Source organism: Petromyzon marinus, chromosome 6 (assembly GCF_048934315.1).
Source record: "Petromyzon marinus isolate PM22_M1 ecotype Great Lakes invasive population chromosome 6, UKy_Petmar_22M1.pri1.0, whole genome shotgun sequence".
Taxonomy (NCBI): Eukaryota; Metazoa; Chordata; class Hyperoartia; order Petromyzontiformes; family Petromyzontidae; genus Petromyzon; species Petromyzon marinus.
Window position 1 is genome coordinate 15,801,206 of NC_133672.1, and position 26,991 is coordinate 15,828,196.

Below are 26,991 nucleotides of genomic sequence, written 5' to 3' on the forward strand. Positions count from 1 at the left end.
AAGACCCGAAATGGTGTATCAAATCCTTCCAATGATTGCTAAGCCAGAATCCATCTTTTCGGTTGAAATTGTCTCTGTGTTTGTATATGTGGATAGCCTCATGGACGAATCTCTCATGGTAGCCAGATGGCTTGCAAAGAACCTCTGTCTTGGAGAAGTCAATGTCATGTGGGCCTACTGAATTATAACAGTTATCTGCCATTACATAAAATCCGTGATCTGGTTCCATCTGTAAAAGATGTGATTCCGGACATACAGTACCCTGGCGTCTACAAACTAAGTTGCCTCTGTGGTAGTAGTTACATTGGAGAAACCAAACGACATGTCTCGGACCGCATTCGTGAACACAAAACAGACCTAAAACACGGTAGGGCCAACACCTTCATTATAGTACTGCAACTTGCATCTAAATAGGGGGATAAGCTCACTGTGGTTAACTCATAGAAAATTGTCTTGGCACATGTCAAAAATAGCTCGCATTTGCTAAAAATAATTCTCTTCTTTTATTGCCTATGAGGAAACCGAAACAATTCCAGTTTACATCACCATATTTACCTCCCAACATGGCATTACCTCCCAAGGTGATATACATTTCGATTGGATCATTAATCTGCTGTTCAATGTGCATGTAACAATTCACGGCCAAAGTGATCCGATGAATTTTCAAAATTAAGATTTACTATTCAATTTAATCATTCATGTTTTTTCCGTCTCGTTTTTACTGTCCGATTTGCAGTTTCTCTTATTGATATCGTTTGTACAGTTTCACTCAAATAAATACAGGAATATAAATGTAACTTAATTTGTATATGCAATTTGCATATGTTGTAGGTAATCAATGTGTATGTGCTATACAGCATTTGATGCACGCATAGGTGAGCCTAAGAATCTATTTTATGCCATGCATGTCACATGCCTGATGTTTGTGGTGTATTTTAATAGCCAAAAGCACAACACTTAATGTAATGGCTTGCCTAGAGCCTTCAATAATTAATCCTGACATTTTTTCCTATCCCTTGTGGAATTGCAGATGCAGTTAAAAATGCAATATATTCCATTAACGCCTTTGTTTTTGCTCGGTCATTTCAGTTGAGAAAACATTCCGGTGGAATGTAAGCACAAAGGCATCAGTAATTGAGGTTTCGTGGTCTGGAGGACATGCAACCAAATTTAAAGCAACTGCAGTACCTCGAATGCCATTGCATACATGCATAGCATACCCAGGCAGAGTATGTATAGAAACCTTCCTGAGCACATACACATACTATTTGCTGCTGTGGATTTCCACGTGATAAGCCACTTCGTTGAGCTATCATTTGTGGTCAGGTCACTTTTGAAAAATAAGCGAATGGCTCAGTGGACCTTACCTGGTAAGAATGTTTTTGTATTAGTATATATATTTTCAGTGATTTGTTTATCTTTATAATACTTCTCATTCATATCATGGTTTTTGTATTTTTTGTTGTAACGTTTTGACATGCTCCTACTGGGCATCTGTGAAAAACAGCTTTATAGCTCATAGGATTCTCTAAACAGCACAACATGAAAACACATTCGAAGGTCTCTTAGGGTTAAGCATAAACGCATCTGGTTCTGCGTTAAAACTGAGGCACTTGAACATCTCGCTACGGTGGCAAAATGTTAACTACCTCGCCTGGTATGCAGGAGATTGTGGGTTCGATCCCAAACCTGACGCCTGTATATTTTCAGTTTGCACATTCTCTGAGTGGCTGCGTGGATTTTTCTCCAGGTCCTTTGGCTTTTCCCTCAAAATTTAAAATCAACATGCGTTTTGAGCATTTGGCTGCCATAAATGTCCACATTATAAGCCACTTCGTTGAGATATCATTTGTGGCCAGGTTGCTTCTGAGAAAAAGAGCTAAATAGCTCAGTGGGCCTTACTTGGTAAAATAAAAAGTTTCATTCAGTTTTAGAAATAGGGTTTGAAACATAAATGTGTGAAGAACATTGGATTATTTTGCAGTGTTCTTTAGGGAGACAATGTGCAACTCACATTTCCTTGTTATACAAGAGTACAGCCAGGTCATACTGCAGTAGCAGACATGGTCCAGGATAAAAAGGTCTGAAGTAAAAAATGTCGATCTGGGGTTAACTCAGCCCATCATCCCTGCTGTGTAAATACATTAATACCACTTTGTGAGAAGTGGTTGTACTTCTGGATAAACCTTCATCCATCGCCGTCAACACCAGCCATGTTCTAGCCATTGCTCCTCATGTCATCACCATTCCTCATGGTCCTGTGATGAGCTCAGCCAATCTTATCGCTTCATCTTCAAATTGCTTGCACCTCTGCATTATGAAACATAATGTAACTGTATTCGTCACACAGTGTTTTACTAAAAACTCTAACGTTGCTGTTGTCAGCCTGTAACTTCCCTCTGTTGGGCTAAGGACTATCACATTTTCTTCCATTCCTTCCTTTCCTCAGTTGTTCTTATCAAGCAGTGGCCTACAAATGATTTGACACCACACACCACGCACTAAAAATGTGTAAATGAATGCAAATATTAAATAATTCAAAGTTATTTTCTTTGCGAGATAGAATTGTCAATCCATGATTATAAACAAACACTGGAAAGAACACATACTAAGTATGTACTTTACAGTAATATTAATTTAATTGAGTCCATGATATGCCTCCACTGCAACGAAGACATATCATGAAAAATATATATTAAGAATTGGTCATTATGATAGTGATTTACCTTAATTATATATTTCTTCAAGCAAGAGGGGGCATGCAGGCAGGATAAGGAGCCAGCAGTAATTGTCCTTGCTATCACAACCCGCATTTAAATCTTGGCACAACTAAACTTGGCTTTGGCCAACCCATCAGCAGCTGGCCCCCCGTGGTTCTCGTTTCACTGTGACACAGGACCGCTGTGCCAGTTGGAGGATGACGATGATTTTGCACTTGGTGGTGGCAAACAAAAAGAGGTCGCCAACCAAGGCACATCCCAATCCTACTATCCATCAACACTTTTGCGTGCGACAAAAGATGGCACAACGGGTAAGTAGTCACAACACTTTGGGAGCGAGACAACAGAAAACCCCCAAATCAAATCGCGGTAATCTAACAAATAGATAGAGCCTTGGCTATTTTCATATTTAGAGTGTGCAATGATTGTGAAGAGAGAAGCTGTCTCTTAGAAAGATGTCATGAGCAAGAACAATGAATGCTTCAGTATAAAATACTAATCATTTACAACCCTTTGTCAATCTACTGCTGGATGAAGGCCTCCCCATGCTGTGTCATTCATGGGGGGTGTTTTTGGCCATACGTCACAACGCTGGTCAGTACCGATTGGTGAATGAGGGTTCCAGGATATGGTTCAAATATCATCTGCCACTGATGTTATTGATAGCCTGGAATCCAACACAGTTTCATAAAAGCGTAGTAACCACTGCACCACTACTCCTCCACGGATGCTAAATGCATCAATAACATGACATTTCACAAATCTGAAATATAATTCCAGACGTCTGAAATTAGTTGTTTTGGAGCAAAGCCACGATAATTACTTCAACAAACATGCGAACTGGTTGTTTTTTTGGCTCCCTGTGTAATATGAAATTTGGAATTTAGGTCTAAATGTTTTTTGTGATCAAAGCAGACTAAAAGTAGTGTATCTTTAAAAGTAAATATACATCATGAGTGCCCCTTAGTCGAAACCTAGTGAGTCGAAAACAGTCAGCTGGCTTGGACAATTAAAACACGGTGTCAAAGGAGCCCAGACGTTAATAAGCATAGGGTAAAGTCCTGAGGATTGCTGAAATTCTTGAAGACGAAGATCAACACACAATATACATTCCGATTCTGTATGCCAGCCTAGAAAAAAATATAATATAACGCTAAATCATAAAACCCTGTTGTTTGCTATGCAGTATTTGGTTACAAAATCGAGATAGTTTATTCTTCATATACACACGTCCATGGTTTTTATTCCAAGCCTCGGTATATTCTCCCACCCTCCTGTAAGAGTTTGCAGGCAGCTGTTGAAGTGCTACCGTTCATTGCTTTAATTGGAAAGAGGCCAAGGCAAAGCCTGCAGAGCAGCATTTTCGCCACTGTGAATTATGCATCACATTCTCACAGCAGGTCGCCGTCAAACAGAAGAAAACACCCAACAGTCCATAAACACATCAACCCACACTGTGCTGAAATACTGAAGGTTTATTTCTTGTATGCGGCTGTGAAATTGTTGGGTTGCCGGCTTCCTTAAAAAAAGAATGCACATTTACAGAGCCACAAAAAAAGGTGACGTGGAAAAGAACGACCTGTTGCTCATTAGAGTTGAGTTTTCTATTTAAATGAATTATCTGGAACTTGGAGCGAGCTCTAAAATTACTGCCACATCACATGAGTTCAGTGTCCTGGACAGGTGAAGTTCTGCCCTTTGAAATGGTTTAATGTCATGCGTACTGTAAACTATTAGCTGTGTAATTATTTTCTTGTAAATGTACACGGTACGTCAATTATAGAATTGTATTACTCAAAATCTGTAATGGATTATGTACTATATTCATCACACCATGAATCCTTTCGGAATGAGCAAATATGCATGTTCAGAAAAGCAATCCCGAAGTTTACTTACTTACATTACCACATCACGAAATTACAATTTAGAAAATCAATGCTTTAAAAGCAGGAAAATATAAGGTTTTGAACACTGCAATTACACTGCAATTTTACTTTGTAGTTTCCCCCCAAGATATGCTGGTGTAAAAGCACACCCGAGGTACAATACAGCACTCTATAGTGCTGTATTCTAATACTGCTGTAATCACCAGCAAGTAATTAAATTGGCACCAGGGGTACCATTGGCTGTATTTCATTCATTGATTTATATTTCTTAATCTTGATTGCTAACATATAAAGGAATGCCAATGACGCTGAAAGATTAAATTGGAAGAAAAAAACATTATGATTATCACTTTCATCATCAGTACATCAAACGGACGTACGTTAAATTAGCGAAGGCAATTGTTTTTCGAGTGCTGCCACCAAAACATGAATCGACACGTTTATCGTTTAATGTGATACGGTACCGCAATCGTGGATTGTGTAGTCACGGTAATCAAGTGCTGTACAAAATGTTTACAGGAGAGATTTCACCCAGTGCCAGCCACTATGTGGCCAGGTCATTCTCAATTTCACCAACTCTCTGCAGCAGTCACCGTTGATAAGCGTGACTGGATTGAATGATGTATCCATGATAATACTAAACCGCATAAAGCAGATGTTCTTAACCTTTACTGCAGCCTTTCACCCCCCCTTTGTTTCTCAATGGTTACACAAGTAAAATGTTAATAAATACATAGGTTTGATGAAACAAAGTAGTTGTATTTACGTGCCCATGCTCAATTTGTGTTTCGTTGATTTAGCTTATAAATAAATGTGGCATGTCTCGCACCCCCAGAAAGGGCATGTCGCACCCCCAAGGGATGTGTGCACCCCCAGGTAAAGAACCACTGGTATTAAGTACAGTATTAAGTATAGTATTAAGCATAGTATTAAGTATAGTATCAAATTGGTAGTGGCTTACCAACGCCATCCACCCTTAACCCACTTCCAAAAATGCAATTAAATAAAACAATCCGCATCATTCCAATGAAAAGAACGAGCGAGGAGTTTCATCAGTGCTGTTAAGTGTTATTGCTCACAAACACAAGATAGTGCAGGGCACAGGATGGAATCTTAAGATTAGCAATTACCTCCCCGAAAGTGACTTGCCAGAATTCCACCTCATTGGTGTCCACGTACCTCCAAAAGGCATCTTCTAGACGGGGGGAAAAAAAAGGTGACGTGTGGGCTATGGGCTGTCATACCTACACATTCTGAAGGTTGTCCAATTCTTGCACCTAGAGCCCCCCACATATTGAGCTCACAAACTGCACCGCGAGCTTGTTGTCGCTCAGTACGCTTGACGGCATGCTTCAGAGACACGTACACCGACACGGGAAGCCGAATAAGCATAACTGTGTTTCCTCTCAGGCAACGAAAAATAACATCTCATCACCCAATCAAACGAAGGATAAAAAGTGGTACTTTAGCAGTACAACTAGAGGTGTTGGGCTATGTATTAACGGAGCAGCATAGTATTTTTAATACTGTAGTGACAGTACTAAACAATTACTTACCATATTCTTAGTTTTTTCGGTAAAGTCACGTTGAAGGGAAACAACAAAATAATAAAATATATATAAAACAATAAAAAATTCTCACGACGTTTCGACCATAACTCAAACGGTTTATGCAAACCAACACACCTGAAGACGACCGTTTGAGTTATGGTCGAAACGTCGTGAGAATTTTTTTATTGTTTTATATATATTTTATTATTTTGTTGTTTCCCTTCAACGCGACTTTACCGAAAAAACTAAGAATATGAATTACTGCAGTCAAGAAAGCTTTAAATCAAAATTACTTACCACTATTGCTGCAGCATTAGGAATTCATTCATATAGTTATGTACTCTCCTCCTAATCAAAGTTACCCTTTGCTCAGATAAATGGCAAGAACTGCCGAGGTGCATGACAGGGGGAACCAGTGGAGAGTGTCCCCACCACTCGCCCATGCATTTCACGTTAAAAAAAATCGGGCAGTTCACTGGAGGTCAATCTCAGACGCTGCATCACGTGCTTAAGGTCACAAGGTTCAGTTTTTTTGGTTTTAATGGCACAAGCTCTTCGTGTAGAGATACAAGTGCAAAGTGGGTAGTCGTACACAGATATAGGGCAAAACCGGATGCAGAGTTTCTTATTTCATTACCAACATGGCATTACGCAAATGGTGAGATGTTCACTGTTTAGGCCATTCAGATTGTCATGAAAACTAAGAACTCTCTAGGTCATAGAATTCTGAAACAAGAGACTGCAATTGTGTGAACTGGACTCCCAAAGTGTCGTAATGCAGCTCATATCTGCTTGCGAGAGATGCATTTACAGTCGTTTTGGTCTCGGCAACAACACAGCATATTTAGACAAATAATTTGCACGAGTATAATTTACAGGGGTAGAGTATGCAATCCATCACAATAGATTTTTATTTAAAGCTTTCGTGACTGCAGGGATTCATATTCTTGGTTCTTTCGGTAAAGTCACAATAGCACAAAACAAATTTAATCTGCCATACCGATGCAGCAGTTCCAGTGATGGGTGGTATGAGTAAGCTTGGTAATTATGGGGTATACTTTTGGGGGCTAAGGTTTAATTGAATGCTGCATATTGCATTTAGATATTCTTCTTCATATGCAGTGCCATCTTTGTATATCGTAGTACAGTATAGTAATTTACTTTGTAGTTTAACACCACGTTATGATTGCAGCTCCACGGTACGTATACGTAGATTGTTATCCACTACCAAAATGCAAAAGGGTAAATGGAATTTGTAATTAAAACTAACTGTACGTGAGATGAGATACAGTTCTACATTTCAAGGTCTCTGGCATCAGAATCTCTCAGAGCAAACGGTGTAGATTTAGTGGGCAGTTATAGAAAAACATACTAGGCAGCTTTAAATTATTACTCTATTAAAAAAGTACTTGTCCAGTGCTATGGGGATAATGAATGTGCTGCTTATAAGGCTGCGAGTTATGGATTACAGTGCAGCAGCAGCAGCAGGATGAACTAGTATCGGGTTTAAGCTGCATGTGAACTGTGTTGCACTCTCCGTAAATTCACACGTCACTGTTTTGTTGTGACGGGGTAGGTTCAGGTGTAACAGCAGTGCTCGCTTCGTTCCATTCATCAAGGTAAAAGCACCTTGGGCTCACAACCCATACGGTGTTGGGGTGCACTGCTGTCACTTTCAGGACCCAATCGACCAAATTCTGTGTGATGAGGACACGTGGATGGATGCGTGGATGCCCATCAAATTTACTCCCTCGATCTAAGGCAGCCTTGCTTTGGTTAACACAACCCTTGTGTTGTTGACTTCACAGCAAAGAAATACGAGAACAATATTCTCCATAAGGTTTTTTTTTTGGGTTAGATCGCGTAATTCTGAATGTGTCATTAAAACCTGACAGGCAATTCTTTGCTAGCGTGATGATGCGAGTTGTAATTACTGGTGAAACGTCATACTCGAATTGTAAATGTTGTGAGTTTACTCTCCAACACACTGGTGTGCTGTACTAGTAACGAATTGGCATGTTTTGTTTACGTGACAAACCTTAATAATTCATACCTGTTACCCGTACTCTCCTTGTACAGGGAAACTGAGTTTTCAGGTCCATACGGCGTACAGCCGTTTCAATACGGCCAAAAAACCCATTTTCTTGTCGATTTGTTTGTGTTTCTCCCTTGTGATGGGACTTTGAGGGATGAACGTTGAGATTTATAAGGGCACCACGGGGTAACAAATAAGGTCTGAATTGGTCTGTAATAATGTAGGCACTGATAAGGGGTTGACGTGTATGCTAATTGGCTGTCGGGTGGTGGTGGGTTTAACGACACATTTACATTTACGAGATGTAACCCAAAAAACCTCTCATGGAAAACACTCTCAATCTGCAAGTGCTGCCATCTCTTGGGCAGGTAATTGTCACTAAATGGGGTAAAAAAAGTTAAGTAGCTTCATGTGCACGTGCAAATTGAGATTGTTTTGTTGGGGTTTCCTTTGAACATCCTATTAAATGTAATTGTTGTATGCAATGTCACCCTTTGATGTTTAAGTAATATGCAATTTTATCACGCGCGAGGTGTGCTTGAAGGATTTGTGAACTAAAGCTACAACGGGCATACATGGTGGTTTGAAAGTGGAGATCAAGTTCTCGTTTTAATTTGTATTCATAAGAACCCAAAGTGGAAAACGATGCCTCATGAGCCTAGATACAGGTTTGCAATACAGTACTGTATATGGTAACCAACTTCACGACATGTTGATATTTCCCTTGAATCCGTCTCCCCAATAAACATGCAACGCTAAGCCAACGCTGGCATATTGCTGGAACCCTTGACCCCAACGTTCCATGTTTACCGAGGTCCCCACAGGAAAAATCCCATTCAACTGTGCAAATACAGTCGTCACATATTAATGTCTATACGTAGAGCATCAAGAGTGCTGTGCTGTACCGCATTTATGCAATGTGGAAAGCCACAAAAATCACGTTGCCTCTGGGCGGCATCGTTATTCGAGTTGCCGCTGCAGTAGTGTGCTGCAGTTAATATCATAATCCAGGCACATGTATCCCAATCAGCATAATTTAACAGGATTAGCAGTATGAAGCAAAGTGCTGTAAATGCTGCATATGAATCCTCAACAGGCTTGGCGTGAAATCACCACGTAAACAAGCATTGCCCTGTTGAAAGTTAAGTTATTAGCACTACAAGTTTGGGTGACTTTGGTACATGGCTTTAAGCCATTTAAAACTCTGGCAACCCCCCCAACGTGAGAACCGACCTCGTGTGTATGTGTGTGTGCGCGTTGTTGCTGTTTGTTGAACGCAGAGAGGCATGCTTTAGGAAAAGCGTGGCGCATGGTCGTTGTAATGCATTGACCAAACGGACCTGCGAAGGATGCAAACAGCGTATCGAAGTTTCACTAAAAGCTCGACGCATTTCGTAAATAGCACCGCCTTCAATAAAAATATAACCAGCTAACGTTTCAGGCAATGCCCCTTCTTCATAGCAATTGCCCAAAACGTCGCCTGTTATATATGTTACCGTTTACGGCTGTGTTATTTAAGAATGTGTTCATGTTTTCTTTGTACAATGCTGGATCGAGTACAGTATTACACAATGCAATTCTAACTACCGTGCAGTAAGAATTTGCAGCCACTTGTCAATCCACTGCTGGATGAAGGCCTCCCCACGCAGATATTGAATCACACTTGAACCATAGTGGCCATCTGCGGGTTTGGTAAAAGGGATGACCCAAGGACTATCACTCGCCACTGACGTTAGCCGTGACAGGTCACCGGTCCACTACCAGACATAGCATGAAATATGTACCACAAATGTAATGCATAGGCACCGTGCTGTGTTTAAAAATGTGGAAATGCAAAATAATCGCATTCTGCAGGGCTCCCAGCGGGTTTCCGAATGTAATTTCGTTCATATGCATGATTAATACGCACGCTGTCTGCTATTTCAATGGGTGTGCTGTTGGAATATTTTAATGTCCAAACAGCGGGCCCCATGCCCCCCCTCTCCACCCTGGAAGAGGTCTCAAGCTGCCGACCGCTCAACAAAACCAACAGCCCCCCCCCAACTTTGATTGAGCAACCTTTCGAAGTGACAGCCGTCACTCCAGAGCCAAGCCAACAATCACTCTGGAGGTCACGAAACACACGCCGCTCGTTCTCTTATACCAGCCGACCCCTGGTATATAATCAGACGTAACCCCATCACATTAGCAAGAGTGCCACAAGTGGGAAAAGCGGTGGGGGGGGGGGCAGAGCACAGGCATCAATTACCACAATAATGCCTCTAACATAGCCCAACAGCTGCACCAGCAATAGGTGTCTAACGTGGCTCTGGGGTCTGGAACAGCTGTCGCTTGTCCACGCCGCCTTCCCTCCACCCGGTGGGCACAACAACTGGGCTCGCAGGGGCCACAACAACTGGGCACGCAGGGGCCACAACAACTGGGCACGCAGGGGCCACAACAACTGGGCTCGCAGGGGCCACAACAACTGGGCACGGCCACAACAACTGGACACGCAGGGCCCACAACAACTGGGCTCGCAGGGGGCACAACAACTGGGCACGCAGGGCCCACAACAACTGGACACGCAGGGGGCACAACAACTGGGCACGCAGGGGCCACAACAACTGGGCTCGCAGGGGGCACAACAACTGGGCTCGCAGGGGGCACAACAACTGGGCACGCAGGGGCCACAACAACTGGGCTCGCAGGGGGCACAACAACTGGGCACGGGCACAACAACTGGGCACGGGCACAACTGGGCACGCACGAGGCCACAACAACTGGGCACGCAGGGGCCACAACAACTGGGCTCGCAGGGGGCACAACAACTGGGCACGCACGAGGCCACAACAACTGGGCACGCACGAGGCCACAACAACTGGGCACGCAGGGGCCACAACAACTGGGCTCGCAGGGGGCACAACAACTGGGCACGCACGAGGCCACAACAACTGGGCACGCACGAGGCCACAACAACTGGGCACGCAGGGGCCACAACAACTGGGCACGGCCACAACAACTGGGCACGCACGTGGCACAACAACTGGGCACGGCCACAACAACTGGGCACGGCCACAACAACTGGGCACGCAGGGGCCACAACAACTGGGCACGCACGGGGCACAACAACTGGGCACGGGCACAGCTGAGGAGGCGATTTCAGGCCACACGTGGCCACAACGGGTGGAGTTGGGGGGGCACAGAAAGTCACCGGCCACCACGACATTCGTCGAGGTAAAGAAAGCCACAGCATGGGTGCCACGTTGCAGCCCAAAGCTGCCCCACGGTGAAGCTGCCTCTTTGCTGTCGTTGGGGGTGGTGGGGGGCCAATGGCTCTGGTTCACCGTGGCCCGTAACGTTGTGGATTAACTTTGATGATTATGATGACGGCGGCGGTGGTGTTAATTCTTGTGACAAATAAAAAGTGGTCAGTCAGAACTTCTGAAGTGACGCCTCGTGCAACGCTCTCATGGTCAAACCAAGCAAGGGGGAAAGAGGTGGTTTCGTGGCCTAGTTGAGGCCGGACTCGGGATGACAACACAAACAAAATAGTCTACAGCAGCGTCGTCAAAATCCCCACATCACAACCACCGCTGCAACTGCTGCAGGGCGCTTACCTGCTGGAAGGTTTAGTGACACAGGGAGAGTATCTTGAGAGTGTTTCCGCACGGTACAGTACTTTTGACCGAATGTCCTCCGCTCAACAAACGGTACGGGGATTTATTTCGCCTCTTCTCTTGTTCTTCCACCATTTCCTCTTTAAAGGAGAGCTGCTGCTACTGCACCCCAGTGCTCCGAGTGTGAAATGCAGGGATAGCAGGAGCCCCTAAGTGTTATAAGGGGCCTGCACTGCCCCCTAGTGGCAACGCTCGTGATATTCATAACATTGATGTCCTTTAACACGTAGGCTTTCGCGACCAATATTCATAATACATGGGGAGGTTTTTTTGGGTGAAGATCCGACAACGCCTGGTATTTCCAGACAGTCTCCCATTCAAGTACTAACCTCGTTCAACCCTAAGCTTACATTATTGGAGATCGAGTACAGTCGTGGTGATTTGGAGATTTCTCCCTGCAGTGTGTGAAACATCCCCAATACACCTGCCCATTAAAAAAATGAATAAAATGTGATTTGTATGCATATTACCGTTATTGGTAATTTATTCTTTGACATTTTCATTTTTTTTCTCGATGACAGAAATTGGTTTTCATTCGGCCTAATCCCAGTGAATGGCACCCCTTAACTAATTCATCAATCCATTAGTAAGAGGTGACACTTTGTATCTGGAGTGTAGCCTTATAGATGGGGGCAGGCTTATGAGAAGTTGCAGACAGGATGCAGTGCACTTTCATAATTTAACACCGTAAAATGTATTTCGCAATATTACCAAGGTGCAACATCACATCGGAATACAAGAATGGTGGAAGAATACCATATCGTACGATTATTATGATTAGGTATACAGCACAATGGCATTCAAAAGATTTGCAAGCTATGCCAATTACTATAATGAGTAAAATTATGTAGCATTATTTATGCACAATTTAAACTGGTAATCTGGCCTGGTGGCTCAGTGGTAGACTGACAAGCTTACAATCACAAGCCTGAGTTCAAATCCTGGTTGAGTGTTACATTAACAAATCATATCTCTGATGATAATAAAATGACTTCTGCGTTATGGGGAAGCCAACCGTTACATGTTTAACTTCAGAATTAGAATGCTTACTGCTTGAGATACACAGAGGGGAGTGCTGTTTGTTTTTATCCAAAATAAACAATTGATTGGCACCCCTCACAAACATTTACAGCCTTCGGCCAGGAAAGTCATGTAAAAAATTGCACACGAACGACGCATTCACGCAAGCACCCGATGCTCCGTTTTGAAGTTTTAAAATGAAACATCTTTGAATTGTATTATGTTTTGAATGCGATCATTTTATTTCTTCATTAAAAGCTTATATCATTTTACATCTGGAAGACTTCATTGAAAAGGACATTTCGTGTGAATTTTCTCTCGTCGTTAAGTAGATGGCCTTGCTGGGGGTTCGGTTCGATGCGGACTTTCACCTGTTTCTGATTGCGGGATCGAGATAAGGCGACACGGAACTGCTGGCCGTGCGAGAAGACCGCCGTCTGCAGATCGATTCCAACGTAATCGAACGTCTTGTCCCTGCGCCTCCGTCGTTCATGCAGGGGGTGCGTAGGTTTGCAGCGCCCCCTGCATGAAAACGACGGAAAGTGCAGCGTTCATCACAGATAGATAAAGTTGTGCGCTTATATAAGAGTATTAGGGGAGTGACCTTTGGGAACATGTATTATGCAATAACAACCTCTGGGCAATAATAAAAAAATCTGGAATTTGTTATATAATCTAAATCTGGAATTTGTTATATAATCTATTGCCTAAAATACAATTGTAAATAATTTAATCACAGGTCATTTTAATGCAAAGCTTTCAGCAGTCATTGTGCCTTCTTAAACCCACAGGCATCACTTGGTGGTGTAGGAGTCAAATTGTCCAACTGTATGCAAAATATGTTTGTGACAAGGATGATGCCCAAATGCCTAAATTATGGTGCTGACAGTTCAGGCTAGATCTAAATCCCCTGCACTGGATCCTGCAGTTTCCTTAGGCACCATCTCCAGCTCCTCCTCCTTTCCCCACTCCTGCTCTGGCTCCAGTGGCATCAGCGTGTTCACAACAAATAGGCTTAGTGGTTCTCCAATGATGCCCACCCTGCAGGCACAGACGATGGAAAGAACCAAAATGTTGCATCATGGATAAGTAGCTGAATAAACATGACAGAGAAACCGTGCATTACACGATTCTATTTGTGTTTACCCTAAATAATGATAATGAGTGACTCAAGTGTGAGTCCTGAGCTGGCACTTCTGAAATCTTGGATTCAAAAATGGGTAGTCACCTGTGATAAAAGCAGTATCTCAAGTGTCACTAATAGCTCTACATTCAAAAAAAACATTCACAATAAAGGTGCTTATTCACTTAATTTTACAAAACTCCTACTCTGAGATTATATATAAACATATAAACCATACTCTCTAGTAGGGCATGTGAGAAAGTGTGCTGCTTGCGTGACAATAAAAATGTATAGTAATAGGTTTTACCCTTTTAACTGGCACAAAAAACTGACACCTTAATTCATGGCATCATGTCTGCAATAACCGCAACACAAGCAGTCAAAATGCAAACAAAAATACAACTCTGATAATAATATGCACTGTCCTTGAATTTGATTGGTCCACACCCGAGACGGCTTTCTTTAGAGCCTAGTCTCCATTGGTGTTAAACCAAAAGACGCCAAAAGGCATACAACTCAAAAACAGCGCACTATCAGAGTATTGAGGGCTCGGGGTGAGCATTTACATTATGAGACCTCCTTTTCCAGTAACAAGATATAGGAATAGGTTTTACACTTTTAACTGGCACAAAAAACTGACACCTTTATTCAAGGCATCATGTCTGCAATAACCGCAACACAAGCAGTCAAAATGCAAACAAAAAGACAGTTAAAAGGGTAAAACCTATTACTATATCTTGTTACTGGCAAAGGAGGTCTCATAATGTAAATGCTCACCCCGAGCCCTCAATACTCTGATAGTGCGCTGTTTTTGAGTTGTACGCCTTTTGGCGTCTTCTGGTCCAACACCAGTGGAGACTAGGCTCTAAGAAAATTTGTCTCGGGTGTGGACCAATCAAATTCAAGGACAGTGCATATTATTATCAGAGTTGTCTTTTTGTTTGCATTTTGACTGCTTGTGTTGTGGTTATTGCAAACATGATGCCTTGAATAAAGGTGTCAGTTTTTGTGCCAGTTAAAAGGGTAAAACCTATTACTATATCTTGTTACTGGCAAAGGAGGTCTCATAATAAAAATGTAATTTAAAAAACTCTCAAAAGTACTGTAGTTTGATTAACTCTTCTTTTGCGGGCAATTCTCTTAACACATGGGGTGTGCACTCCTCTGCAAGAGCTCCAACTGCATAATTTATGCCATGATAGCACACTTAGAATACATTTGGAAAAAATAAAATAAAAAAGAATGTCATCACACTTAACCAGAAGACTCATGCATAGGGTTTATCGTTTAAAAGGTTTAGCACTAGAGCTTACTGACATCCATGCAGTTGAGACTCATTATGAGGGATGTAAATAGAGGAAATGGTCCAACAATAATACTATGAACTATGATATAAGCATTGTGAAATAATAACATACTTAATTTCTGAGCATTCCTCTGCAGATGGTTTTGTGCTGATCACTGGAGCTGTTGCAGGGAGTGTAGAGGTATGGACAGGCAAGCAGAGTGGCTTGAATAGGTAGAGGGACTCCTCTTTGGGTGTCGGTAGGAGAGAGACCAATGCGGGAGATCGCTGGGTTACAACGCTCATTATGGCCGGACGTTTCGGGTACATTTTTCTGAAAGAATAAGATGAACAATGGTAAAAGGTCAATTATGTTTGCATATGCTTAACCTATTTTGAAACATTAATCCTAATGCTGCACATACTGTATACAAAGTAAAAAATATTCACCCGTAATATTCTTTGTGGTTACTGTAATATCATATACTGTATGCATCATACTTTATCTTAAAACAGGAATAAATTAAGACAACTTAAAATATACGTATGGATTATAAATAATGTAAACTGTCTTTTCTTGAACAATTAGGGGACCACTTTTCATACATATAATAGCTACCCATATTATTACATCCAAGCTGATTGGTTGGAAGCCAGAAACTGTGCACCTGAATTCTGCCTGTGTAATTCTTCTCCGGCGCTCAGGCCCTGCATTGCAAAATTCCTCTTCCTCCTCCAGGTCATCCTCACGTGCCCTCGGGGCTAAGTTGAAGGCATCTGAGCGAAGCAGCCGGCTCAGCTCCTGCTCAATGAGTTCTAGGTCTTGCCGTCGAAAGGTCACCCAGGATGCCAAGATACACAGCTCGTACAGGTACTGTGTGGTGGTCACAAACATAGACACCATTCTTTTATGTTTTCATCCACACACCGCAACACATCCTCTGGTGTGACTGTAAGTAATGCATGTTGCATGCATATATTTGAGGAAAGCCCAGCTTTAATTATTGACATTATAAACACATTTTTTTTCAGCTGCCTTACATAAGATGCATATGGTAGACAAGCCTAAACCCAGCAAATCAAAATACTTAATAAATGTGCAGTGCTTATCATAAGTGTGCAGTGCTTATAAGCAGCTTCTGTAGATATTCCTTTACATTGCTACTTGTTTTACGTTACATGCTAACTTCACAGGTAGTTCTTTTGAAGTTACAGTAATGTGTCACTGACAGTGTAAGAAAAAGAAAAATGGTGATCCTGACCTCATACATGTTTCTGTCACGATGTGTTGAAGAAGTCTTTTTCCTGCAAAATATTTAATAAACAAAGGAAGTTTTTTGATATATACATTCATGCAACTATTACTTCAACTATTGTATATCTCGAACATTTACATTCAGTCTGATTTAATTTTGCCACTCCATCATTTTCAGCTGGCAACTCTTCAGGTTTATTATCTTAGGGTAATATTAAAAGTAATATTGCTTAAGTGCTATATTCAATTATTACATTTACAGTATGAATGTGGCACGCATCCTATGAGGAAGTTTAAAAAGTGCATGTGAAGCTCATACAAATAGATCCAAATTATGTTTGATCCTTTCCTTTGAAATAAATATATAACTCAATATAATTGTCTTTGGTTCTTGCGGTAAAGTCACGTAGAAACATAATAACAGATCACGACGTTTTGATCGCCACACAAGCGATCGTCCTCAGGTGGGATCCCACCACGTGATGACTTTACCAAAAGAACCAAAGAGTATGGACTCCTACAGTCAAGAAAGCTTCAAATCAAGATTCAATATCATCGGTTAAAGCAGAGAGAGAGGGGGCGCCAAGATGGGAGGGCGCGGGAGGGCAGTCAGCACCCATGTGTAGGGGTTTCAAGGGAAGGATTCCCACCAATAGGAGGGTTAGTGGGACGGTGACAGGAGGAGGGTGAGGAGTAAGCGAGGAGATATAAGGGAGAGAACGGGCGGGAAGAAGGTAAGCTTGGCGGGAACGAGAGTGAGACGGCTGAGGACGGGTGTGGATGGGAGAAAAGGATTAAAAGACAAACCCCCCTGCAACCTTGTGTCGGCTCTCCTTTACACGTGTACAAGGTTAAGTCATGCTTTTGGCATATACATTTCCCCAGCATTCCCCCTATGTACCATGAAGGGTCATAGGGGAACTAATTCCCCCATACTTTGAATCGCTGCTCAATGGCACTGATAAGAAACAGGTCCCTGCAGGGTGGGCTGGTAGGAACATTGGAATTTTGCGCAATTTTATTTTTACACCCCAACAGCACGAGATTTCACTTCGTTAAAGTATTGAAAGGGGACAGACGGACGGACGGACACATTAATCTATTGCAGGCTGGTACACTCAGTTTACAACTTCGTTCCTACCAGTATAAAACATTTTTTTTTATAATGCCACGATGATTTTCTTTCACAAGGAGCAGAGCACAATGTCTTGATTTTTTTTTTACAATTTGAGTCAATCATGAAGGATAATAGTCTTGTTTTATAATTAAGTGGACTCATTCAGTATATCAAGCTGCTACAGAGATACAACCACAGGCTTGGTGCGAGGCTCACGAGCCACAGGCCATGTGGTGGTGTCGCTGCAGGCCGATGCCCAGCAGCAGCACGCAGTAGGTGCACGCCACGTGTTGGTGAGCCCGCTCAACAGCCCCCAGCACCTCCGCCAGCTCGCGCTGCTCCGACGCACTTGGCTCCCTGTGGCCACACACCAACAGCGTGAACAAAGACACCAGACACAGTGAAACGTAATTTACACGTGGAGTTCAAACATCGTGTACACACACGCACACAACCATGCAGATTTACATATGTAGTTACGTATTGTGAAAGTGAAAATCATTAGTTAGATATCTAATGTAAGTACTGTATGTGAGTTGATAGTACATTATATTTATGGCACCATTGATGACATTGCAAATACATTGAGCAGTTTATTGAATGGGTCTGGAATAAATTCGAGCGGACAGCCCAATGTACATGTTTTGTCTCATGCAGTTAGCATTCCTGAAATTCGTTATGTTTCAATGATACATGACTTATGCATGCTAATACACATTATATGCCACTCAACGAAATTTAATTTATCTGAGTGTTTATCGAGATTCAGTGTAATGTAATGAGCTACGTACGCCATCAGGGGTTTTGGTCTTTTTTCAAGTGCAATTTTGACAAAGAAACATGACATGTAGCTTAGAAGAGATTTCAAAAAATCATCAAACTGCTGGGTCCTGCAACAAAAAAAAAAAATCAACAAATTATATATTTAAATACTGTGCTGTATAACTTACTGAATATAAAAGTTTCAAAGTTATCTAGTTTTTCATAAATATGTAATAACTATAGAGCCTGCATGCGGTGTGAGGGATTAGTGGCCACGGGAGGTAATGACAGGGAAGTCAGCTTACAGTACGATTGCACTAGTGGTCACGGGAGGTAATGACAGGGGAGTCAGTTGTGAGTGCGAAGGGACTGGTGGCTATGGGAATGTTCGAGAAGGGAGCGTGGTCACGTGACGGAAGAGGATGGTAGAGTCTGCCGGTGGAGCGAGCATCCAAAGTCAGCGAGAATGATCGAGAAGGGGGGCGTGGCCTCGTGTTGATATATAAGGGAGATGCGCGGGAGACTCGGCTATTGGGATCTCTGCCTGATGTCAAGTGAACGTGTCTTCAATAAAGTGTGTCAAGTCATTACAAATGTATAAAAATACTTGTAATACTTCCAATGGTATTCATACTTACATTATCATATCCACAAACGAAGGTGACAACTGAGCTTCAATAGTTTCTTCCAAAGTGCTGAGTGCAACATCTAGGAGCAGAGAATTGATTTATAGATAATTAGCAAATCCCTCAAAAGTAATGTAGAGTATCGCGGTGCACATCGTCAAGAAACCACGGCACAACAATGCACCCCTCCAAATTAAAGAAGCTAAGCTGGCGTGTTATCCCCACGTTTCACATGGTGCACTGTGACAGTGTCAGACTCGTGCTGGGACGCGGGCTGCAGGAAGCCACCACCAGGGCGCCACCCAGTAGAGCTGCTCACACTTCCTTCATCCGTCGATGCTCTGTGGAGACGTGAAAACACGACAGTGACATCATACTTGACCAAGAATCTTGATAAGGGGGTCGACTCAAGTTAATCCACCCACAATCGTTTATAAGATATAGGAATAGGTTTTACCCTTTTAACTGGCACAAAAACTGACACCTTTATTCAAGGCATAATGTCTGCAATAACCGCAACACAAGCAGTCAAAATGCAAACAAAAAAGACAACTCTGATAATAATATGCACTGTCCTTGAATTTGATTGGTCCACACCCGAGACAGCTTGGAGACTAGGCTCTAAGAAAAGTTGTCTCGGGTGTGGACCAATCAAATTCAAGGACAGTGCATATTATTATCAGAGTTGTCTTTTTTGTTTGCATTTTGACTGCTTGTGTTATGGTTATTGCAAACATGATGCCTTGAATAAAGGTGTCAGTTTTTGTGCCAGTTAAAAGGGTAAAACCTATTCTATATCTTGTTTCTGGCAAAGGAGGTCTCATAATGAAAAAAATCGTTTATAACTTTTAAAAAATAACATTATAGAAATAGGTTGTCCTACGCAAAGACTGGTGCCTGCCAAAGGAATGTTGAATTAACATCACCAGCTCAGGGTTGCCAATGGACACTGGCGGAGCCAGTGGGGGGGTGGGGTGGCACGTGCCCCCCAATGATCCGATATAAATCCCTAATTTCGATCGGATCTTTGAGGTTTATTAGTAATAAATCGGCATTTTGCGACCCCCACTGCCACTGTGTAGCATATTATTACGCGCCAGGGACTCTATGATATGATAGGACAATAGTCTGAGTCCATAATTGGCAATAAGTAACGACAAAGCAGTTATAAGTGACTCAGAATTGTGCGCAGTTGCGTATAGAGTACACGACTTCCCTGAAAGCATGTCTTCAGCGAGCGCGATGCCGATCACACACAATTCGAATTCGACCCTCAATTGATGGCTGCGCCATTGCCGCACACACGTCAAATAAAAAGCAAGGGACAAGTCCTTACTAACAACTCCTATCATTTTTCATTGCTGGAGGGGTTGCCCCCCCTACCTGAAAATCCTGGCTCCGCCATTGCCAATGGAGATGTATGTTTAACTTCTTTTGCACCGTACATAGCCAACCGTGCTAATCGGATGTGCGGACGAGAACTTCTCAGTATTCTTCTATAGAAGACATAAATCTCTTCTCTTGAGAGCTCTGCTACAGATCTGCCCCTTGACCCTTAGCATCCTCTATGGGTTGAAATGAAAAAAAATAAAACATACATCCCAATATAATTCCACTGCTGGATGAGGGCCTCCGCATGATGTTAATAGTTCAATGCACTAAACACTAGGCAGCTGCTTTAATCCTCTCTATGGATATGCGTCTCTAATATGGACAGAAGCGACCCTTAAATCTTGACTTAAAGCTTTCCGTGACTGCAAGAATTCATATTCCTTGGGTCTATAGAAAACATAAACCAAAGAATAAGAAGTGACCCTTCTCACCTGTCGCTGTGCTTCGCCCCAACCTCTCGCAGCAGAAGCCCCTTGTGCCTCTTCTTCCTCTCTTTCCCGTCTGGTGATGCGAAAGCACTGCCAGCGCAAATCTCAAGTGAGCAATGGGAACATCTCAAACTTGACTTAAAGCTTTCGTGACTGCAGGAATTCATATTCTTTGGGTCTTTCGGTAAAGCCACGTAGACAGAAAAAAATAACAACACAAGCGGTTGTCTTCAGGAAAAGGGGGGTTATCTTCTAAAGACAACTGCTTATAAAGGTTTGAAATGGGCATAGCCCAAATGGCAGCAGCCAATAACAATGCAAGTGGTGGGCAGCGTCCGCGGCGGTGGTGGGCTTTCTACCAATCAGAGGGCTGCCAGGCAAGAATTAGCATGTCAATGCAAGATCGCTGAGCCTTCTACACGGCGAGTGCGCCAAGGTGGCTAAGTTACTGTGAGAGATTAGCATGTTAATGGAAGATCGCCGAGCATCCTCCATAGCGAGCGTGCCAAGATGACTATGTTCATGTAAAATATTAGCATGTTAATGGAAGATCGTGAAGCAGCCGCCTCGAGGATGGCGCGCAAGGTAGCTGTGTTAGTGAGAAATTTAATCTGTTAATGTAAAAAATTAGAGAGCCGAAAATAACTAACATTGGAAGGTGGTAGTCTGGGAACACCACAGCCAGTTATGACTTAAACTGGTTAATAACGTCCTTCCAATGATTACTCAGTTTGTACCCATCTTCTTGGTTGAAATTGTGTCTGTGTTTATATATCTGGATGGCTTCATGAACGAATCTTTGTTGATAGCCAGTGGGTTTGCAGAGTACCTTCGTCTTGGAAAAATCAATTTCGTGTGTGCCCACAGCATTAAAACAATGATCAGCCACGGCTGAGGTATTGGTCCTTATAAACATTTAATGTGAAGAGAAGTTGGCCATAAGTGACACAGGGTACAGAGAAGACACGATTACAGGTAAGACCACACTGCCAGATACCTCACGAACTCCAGGGATTTTGTCTCATCCCTCCAGCACCAGCGTCCAGGAGCACACATTGGGGGCTGGAAACACAGTCCAATAAATCCATGAATCAACAAATTTACACATCTACACTCACACTACTGGGCCACACATGGAATGTACGTGTACCATCTCGTTGTCAATCCACTGCTGAATGTTTTGGGCCTGTGCTCAGCAACAGTTTTAAATAACTAGAATTTCGGCGGCCTACAGCCACCTTATTCTAGCTCGTGCAGAGGGCTTCTCAGCGCTTTCACACCTCGACTATCACCCCCACTGATGTCTTCTTCCCCAACCCCCCATGTGTGCAGATACTACTATTGTATATAGGGTGTGTAGTAGATACTACTGACTATTGTATGTAGGGTGTGTAGCAGATACTACTGACTCTATTGTATGTAGAGTGTGTAGTAGATACTACTGACTCTGTTGTATGTAGGGTGTGTAGTAGATACTACTGACTCTATTGTATGTAGGGTGTGTAGTAGATACTTCTGACTCTGTTGTATGTAGGGTGTGTAGCAGATACTATTGACTCTATTGTATGTAGGGTGTGTAGCAGATACTTATGACTATTGTATTTGTAGCGTCATGAAGTGGTAACTTACCTGCAGTAGCAGACATACGTCAGCAGGGGGTGGTATGTGGGCCGCTAGGGTTCCCCAGACCCCAAGAGGGGGGCTGGGGGAATATTCCAGGATCCCCTAGAACATTCTGGAAGGGAGGCGTGGCCAGGGGTGGAGAGACCCTTGAACGGGTTCGGCAGTCGTCCTCAAGCCGAAGACAGAAGATCGAGCTTAGACTAGGACCCTGGTAACCCCAGACCCGCTGCCCTTCTAAGGGCTGGGACTGAGGTGGGACAGTGGTCGGACCCTGGGTACCCCCGGACCCGACGTCCTTGTAAGGGCCGGGACTGAGTGGGCGAGTGGCCAGGACCCGAGGACTTTGGCTGGGTCGGGTCAGGATAGCTTCCCCTAGGGCCCCTAGCCGGAGGGCTGAGTGTAGAGTGGTCCACAGTGTTAGGAGGCACGATAGCCCGGAGGCCATACCTCCCCAGGTAGCGGGTGGAAGGGGCTGTTACCCCTTTGTGTTAGGGACCTTGTATTGAGTTATTTGTTAAATAAAAGTGTTGCCTCAAGTACCGGCTCTCCCTCGTCTTTGGGCTCACTACATATGTAGGGTGTGTAGCAGATACTACTGACTCTATTGTATGTAGGGTGTGTAGTAGATACTACTGACTCTATTGTATGTAGGGTGTGTAGTAGATACTACTGACTATTGTATGTAGGGTGTGTAGCAGATACTACTGACTCTTGTATGTAGGGTGTGTAGTAGATACTACTTACTCTATTTTACGTAGGGTGTGTAGTAGATACTACTGACTATTGTATGTCGGGTGTGTAGTAGATACTATTATTGTATGTAGGGTGTGTAGTAGATACTTCTGACTCTATTGTATGTAGGGTGTGTAGTAGATACTACTATTGTATGTAGGTTGTGTAGTAGATACTACTGACTATATGGTATGTAGGGTGTGTAGTAGATACTTCTGACTCTATTGTATGTAGGTTGTGTAGTAGATACTACTTACTCTATTGTGTGTAGGGTGTGTAGTAGACACTACTGACTATTGTATGTAGGGTGTGTAGCAGATACTACTAACTCTATTGTATGTAGGGTGTGTAGTAGATACAACTGACTATTGTATGTAGGGTGTGTAGTAGATACTTCTGACTATTGTATGTAGGGTGTGTAGTAGATACATATGACTATTGCATGTAGGGTGTGTAGTAGACACTACTGACTTGTATGTAGGGTGTGTAGTAGATACTACTGACTCTATTGTATGTAGGGTGTGTAGTAGATACTACTAACTCTATTGTATGTAGGGTGTGTAGTAGATACTACTGACTATATTGTATGTAGGTTGTGTAGTAGATACTACTGACTCTATTGTATGTAGGGTGAGTAGTAGATACTACTGACTATATTGTATGTAGGGTGTGTAGTAGACACTACTTACCCTATTGTATGTAGGGTGTGTAGTAGACACTACTGCCTCTATAGTATGTAGGGTGTGTAGTAAACACTACTGACTCTATTGTACGTAGGTTGTGTAGTAGATACTACTTACTCTATTGTATGTAGGGTGTGTAGTAGATACGACTGACTATTGTATGTAGGGCGTGTAGTAGATACTACTGACTCTATTGTGTGTAGGGTGTTTAGTAGATACTACTATCTCTATTGTATGTAGGGTGTGTAGTAGACACTACTTACTCTATTGTATGTAGGGTGTGTAGTAGACACTACTGCCTGTATAGTGTGTAGGGTGTGTAGTAGATACTACTAACTCTATTGTATGTAGGGTGTGTAGTAAACACTACTGACTCTATTGCACGTAGGTTGTGTAGTAGATACTACTTACTCTATTTTACGTAGGGTGTGTAGTAGATACTACTGACTATTGTATGTCGGGTGTGTAGTAGATACTATTATTGTATGTAGGGTGTGTAGTAGATACTTCTGACTCTATTGTATGTAGGGTGTGTAGTAGATACTACTATTGTATGTAGGTTGTGTAGTAGATACTACTGACTATATGGTATGTAGGGTGTGTAGTAGATACTTCTGACTCTATTGTATGTAGGTTGTGTAGTAGATACTACTTACTCTATTGTGTGTAGGGTGTGTAGTAGACACTACTGACTATTGTATGTAGGGTGTGTAGCAGATACTACTAACTCTATTGTATGTAGGGTGTGTAGTAGATACTACTGACTATTGTATGTAGGGTGTGTAGTAGATACTTCTGACTATTGTATGTAGGGTGTGTAGTAGATACATATGACTATTGCATGTAGGGTGTGTAGTAGACACTACTGACTTGTATGTAGGGTGTGTAGTAGATACTACTGACTCTATTGTATGTAGGGTGTGTAGTAGATACTACTAACTCTATTGTATGTAGGGTGTGTAGTAGATACTACTGACTATATTGTATGTAGGTTGTGTAGTAGATACTACTGACTCTATTGTATGTAGGGTGTGTAGTAGATACTACTGACTATATTGTATGTAGGGTGTGTAGTAGACACTACTTACCCTATTGTATGTAGGGTGTGTAGTAGACACTACTGCCTCTATAGTGTGTAGGGTGTGTAGTAGATACTACTAACTCTATAGTATGTAGGGTGTGTAGTAAACACTACTGACTCTATTGTACGTAGGTTGTGTAGTAGATACTACTTACTCTATTGTATGTAGGGTGTGTAGTAGATACGACTGACTATTGTATGTAGGGCGTGTAGTAGATACTACTGACTCTATTGTGTGTAGGGTGTGTAGTAGATACTACTATCTCTATTGTATGTAGGGTGTGTAGTAGACACTACTTACTCTATTGTATGTAGGGTGTGTAGTAGACACTACTGCCTGTATAGTGTGTAGGGTGTGTAGTAGATACTACTAACTCTATTGTATGTAGGGTGTGTAGTAAACACTACTGACTCTATTGCACGTAGGTTGTGTAGTAGATACTACTTACTCTATTGTATGTAGGGTGTGTAGTAGATACTACTTACTCTATTGTATGTAGGGTGTGTAGTAGATACTTCTGACTCTATTTTATGTAGGGTGTGTAGTAAATACTTCTGACTATATTGTATGTAGGGTGTGTAGTAGATACTTCTGACTGTATTGTATGTAGGGTGTGTAGTAGATAGACTGACTATTGTATGTAGGTCGTGTAGTAGATACTACTGACTCTATTGTATGTAGGCATATGCCGTCAAAATACATTTGTTTTTTGGGAGGTCGACAATTTGTGGAAACCTATTGAATAAACTTTTTACCCCAACTGGGGGGGGGGGCACTTTCTATAACCTTTTGATTCAGGCCTCCTGAAAGGATGATATAATTTAGGTGACGGACAAACGAAACGCTGGGCTTTCATAATAGATTTTTTTTAAAAAAAGGTCACCGGACCAGATCCTGCATCAATAACAACTCGGACACGTGCGTAAATAACTCTGCGTTTTAGAAAGAACGAGTATATAAGAGGCGACGTTTTGGGTGAATGACCCTTCCAGGAACCAAAAAAGTTGCGGCTGCTACTCACCTTCTTCACCTGCTCCATCACGCCGCCTCGATCCCAAACAAACTCGCCACGCGTCTGCAATCCCTTTAATCAGTTCGCTCACATTGTGGGCCAAACATCTCTGCCGGTCTCTCTCGCATCCCACGGAGACTCGACAGCCAACAATCCCGTGGCGTTTACTCAACAATAGCAACTACGAACAACAATAAAACACAACCGTGAGCGTCGAATGTATATGATTTAAAAAAAAATATATATAAACACCCGACTCCTGTTTACACGATGGTTCCCCGGCAACCGAGTAGCCCTTGCGTCATCCCAGAGGGCATCTCACGCTGATGCCCCAACCCCCATCACATTGTGACTGCTGCCACGTGAATTCACACATAGAAACTTGTTAAAGTTCGCTCCTATCAGCTACATAGTGCATTGATCTGATTTGAAGTACGTATCAGCGGTCTTGTATTTACCTTGGTTTACGACCGTTGCAATCTGTGCTGTTAGTTGTGCAAGACATTAGCCAATAAAAGATCCTGTGTCTGCTATGTCGATGCCGTCTTTGTGTTTGCTGTGCTCCAGCACCACGGGACTTCCCTTGCAAAATAGTCGGGCAACTTGGCTGATCGGGATTAGCCGCAACAAATCGAACAAACCCAAGTCTGGTACGTACTACAAGATACACTGGAGTGATGAAAACAATAAAACACGCATCTGTATATCAACACAGTAATATAATGCAAGGTGTATAATGTTTTAGCATTGCTCGTTTTTCTGTTAGTATTAAAATGCTGTCACGAAAAAATGCTTATCTGTACGAGTACATTCCACTATTGAACGTCATCATCAACTGGTGGACAACTAGCTAGGGGCGAATTCGTACAAGTAGAACGGAGTATGCAGAGTCTATCGAAGTGACAGATGCTCGTTGTATGGAAGTGGGTTTTGCAAAAAAACAATTATACGGCACCCACTATTTCACACAATACACGAGTTATTCCTGTTTAGGTACGTGT

The 26,991-nt window shown here is 42.5% G+C and overlaps 3 protein-coding genes across 4 annotated transcripts in view; all 3 read right to left on the bottom strand.

Annotated features, from left to right (window-relative positions):
- LOC116939412 (BTB/POZ domain-containing protein 3-like) overlaps nt 1-11,987 on the bottom strand; it is a 52,384-nt gene extending 40,397 nt beyond the window's left edge. For both annotated transcript variants that reach the window (XM_032947709.2, XM_032947708.2), the window contains exon 1: nt 11,791-11,987. The gene's annotated coding sequence lies outside the window, so the exon portion shown is untranslated. The remainder of the gene's footprint in view (nt 1-11,790) is intronic.
- Nucleotides 6,171-11,784, bottom strand: LOC142923988 (uncharacterized). The gene has a single exon (XM_076065124.1). It carries the CDS (start codon nt 11,424-11,426, stop codon nt 10,371-10,373), a length of 1,056 nt encoding a protein of 351 aa, XP_075921239.1. The 5' UTR covers nt 11,427-11,784; the 3' UTR covers nt 6,171-10,370.
- Nucleotides 11,988-12,525: 538 nt separating the features above from the next.
- PPP1R36 (protein phosphatase 1 regulatory subunit 36) lies at nt 12,526-26,852 on the bottom strand. The gene is made up of 11 exons (XM_032947706.2): nt 26,000-26,852; nt 21,856-21,920; nt 20,862-20,948; nt 19,264-19,379; nt 19,051-19,120; nt 18,442-18,540; nt 17,867-18,007; nt 16,541-16,583; nt 15,947-16,152; nt 15,412-15,612; nt 12,526-13,911 (listed from the first exon to the last, which is right to left on the bottom strand). Exons 1-11 carry the CDS (start codon nt 26,015-26,017, stop codon nt 13,761-13,763), a joined length of 1,197 nt encoding a protein of 398 aa, XP_032803597.2. The 5' UTR covers nt 26,018-26,852; the 3' UTR covers nt 12,526-13,760.
- Between the last annotated feature and the right edge of the window lie 139 nt (nt 26,853-26,991).

Coding starts and splice junctions, on each gene's coding strand:
- LOC142923988 (XM_076065124.1), bottom strand. CDS start 11,426: ATGCTGTGGCTTTCTTTACCTCGACGAATGTCGTGGTGGCCGGTGACT.
- PPP1R36 (XM_032947706.2), bottom strand. Junction 16,584..17,866: donor CACCACATGGCCTGTGGCTC/GTGAGCCTCGCA, acceptor AATATTTTGCAG/GAAAAAGACTTCTTCAACAC. Junction 13,912..15,411: donor GAGGAATGCTCAGAAATTAA/GTATGTTATTAT, acceptor CTGTGCCTGCAG/GGTGGGCATCATTGGAGAAC.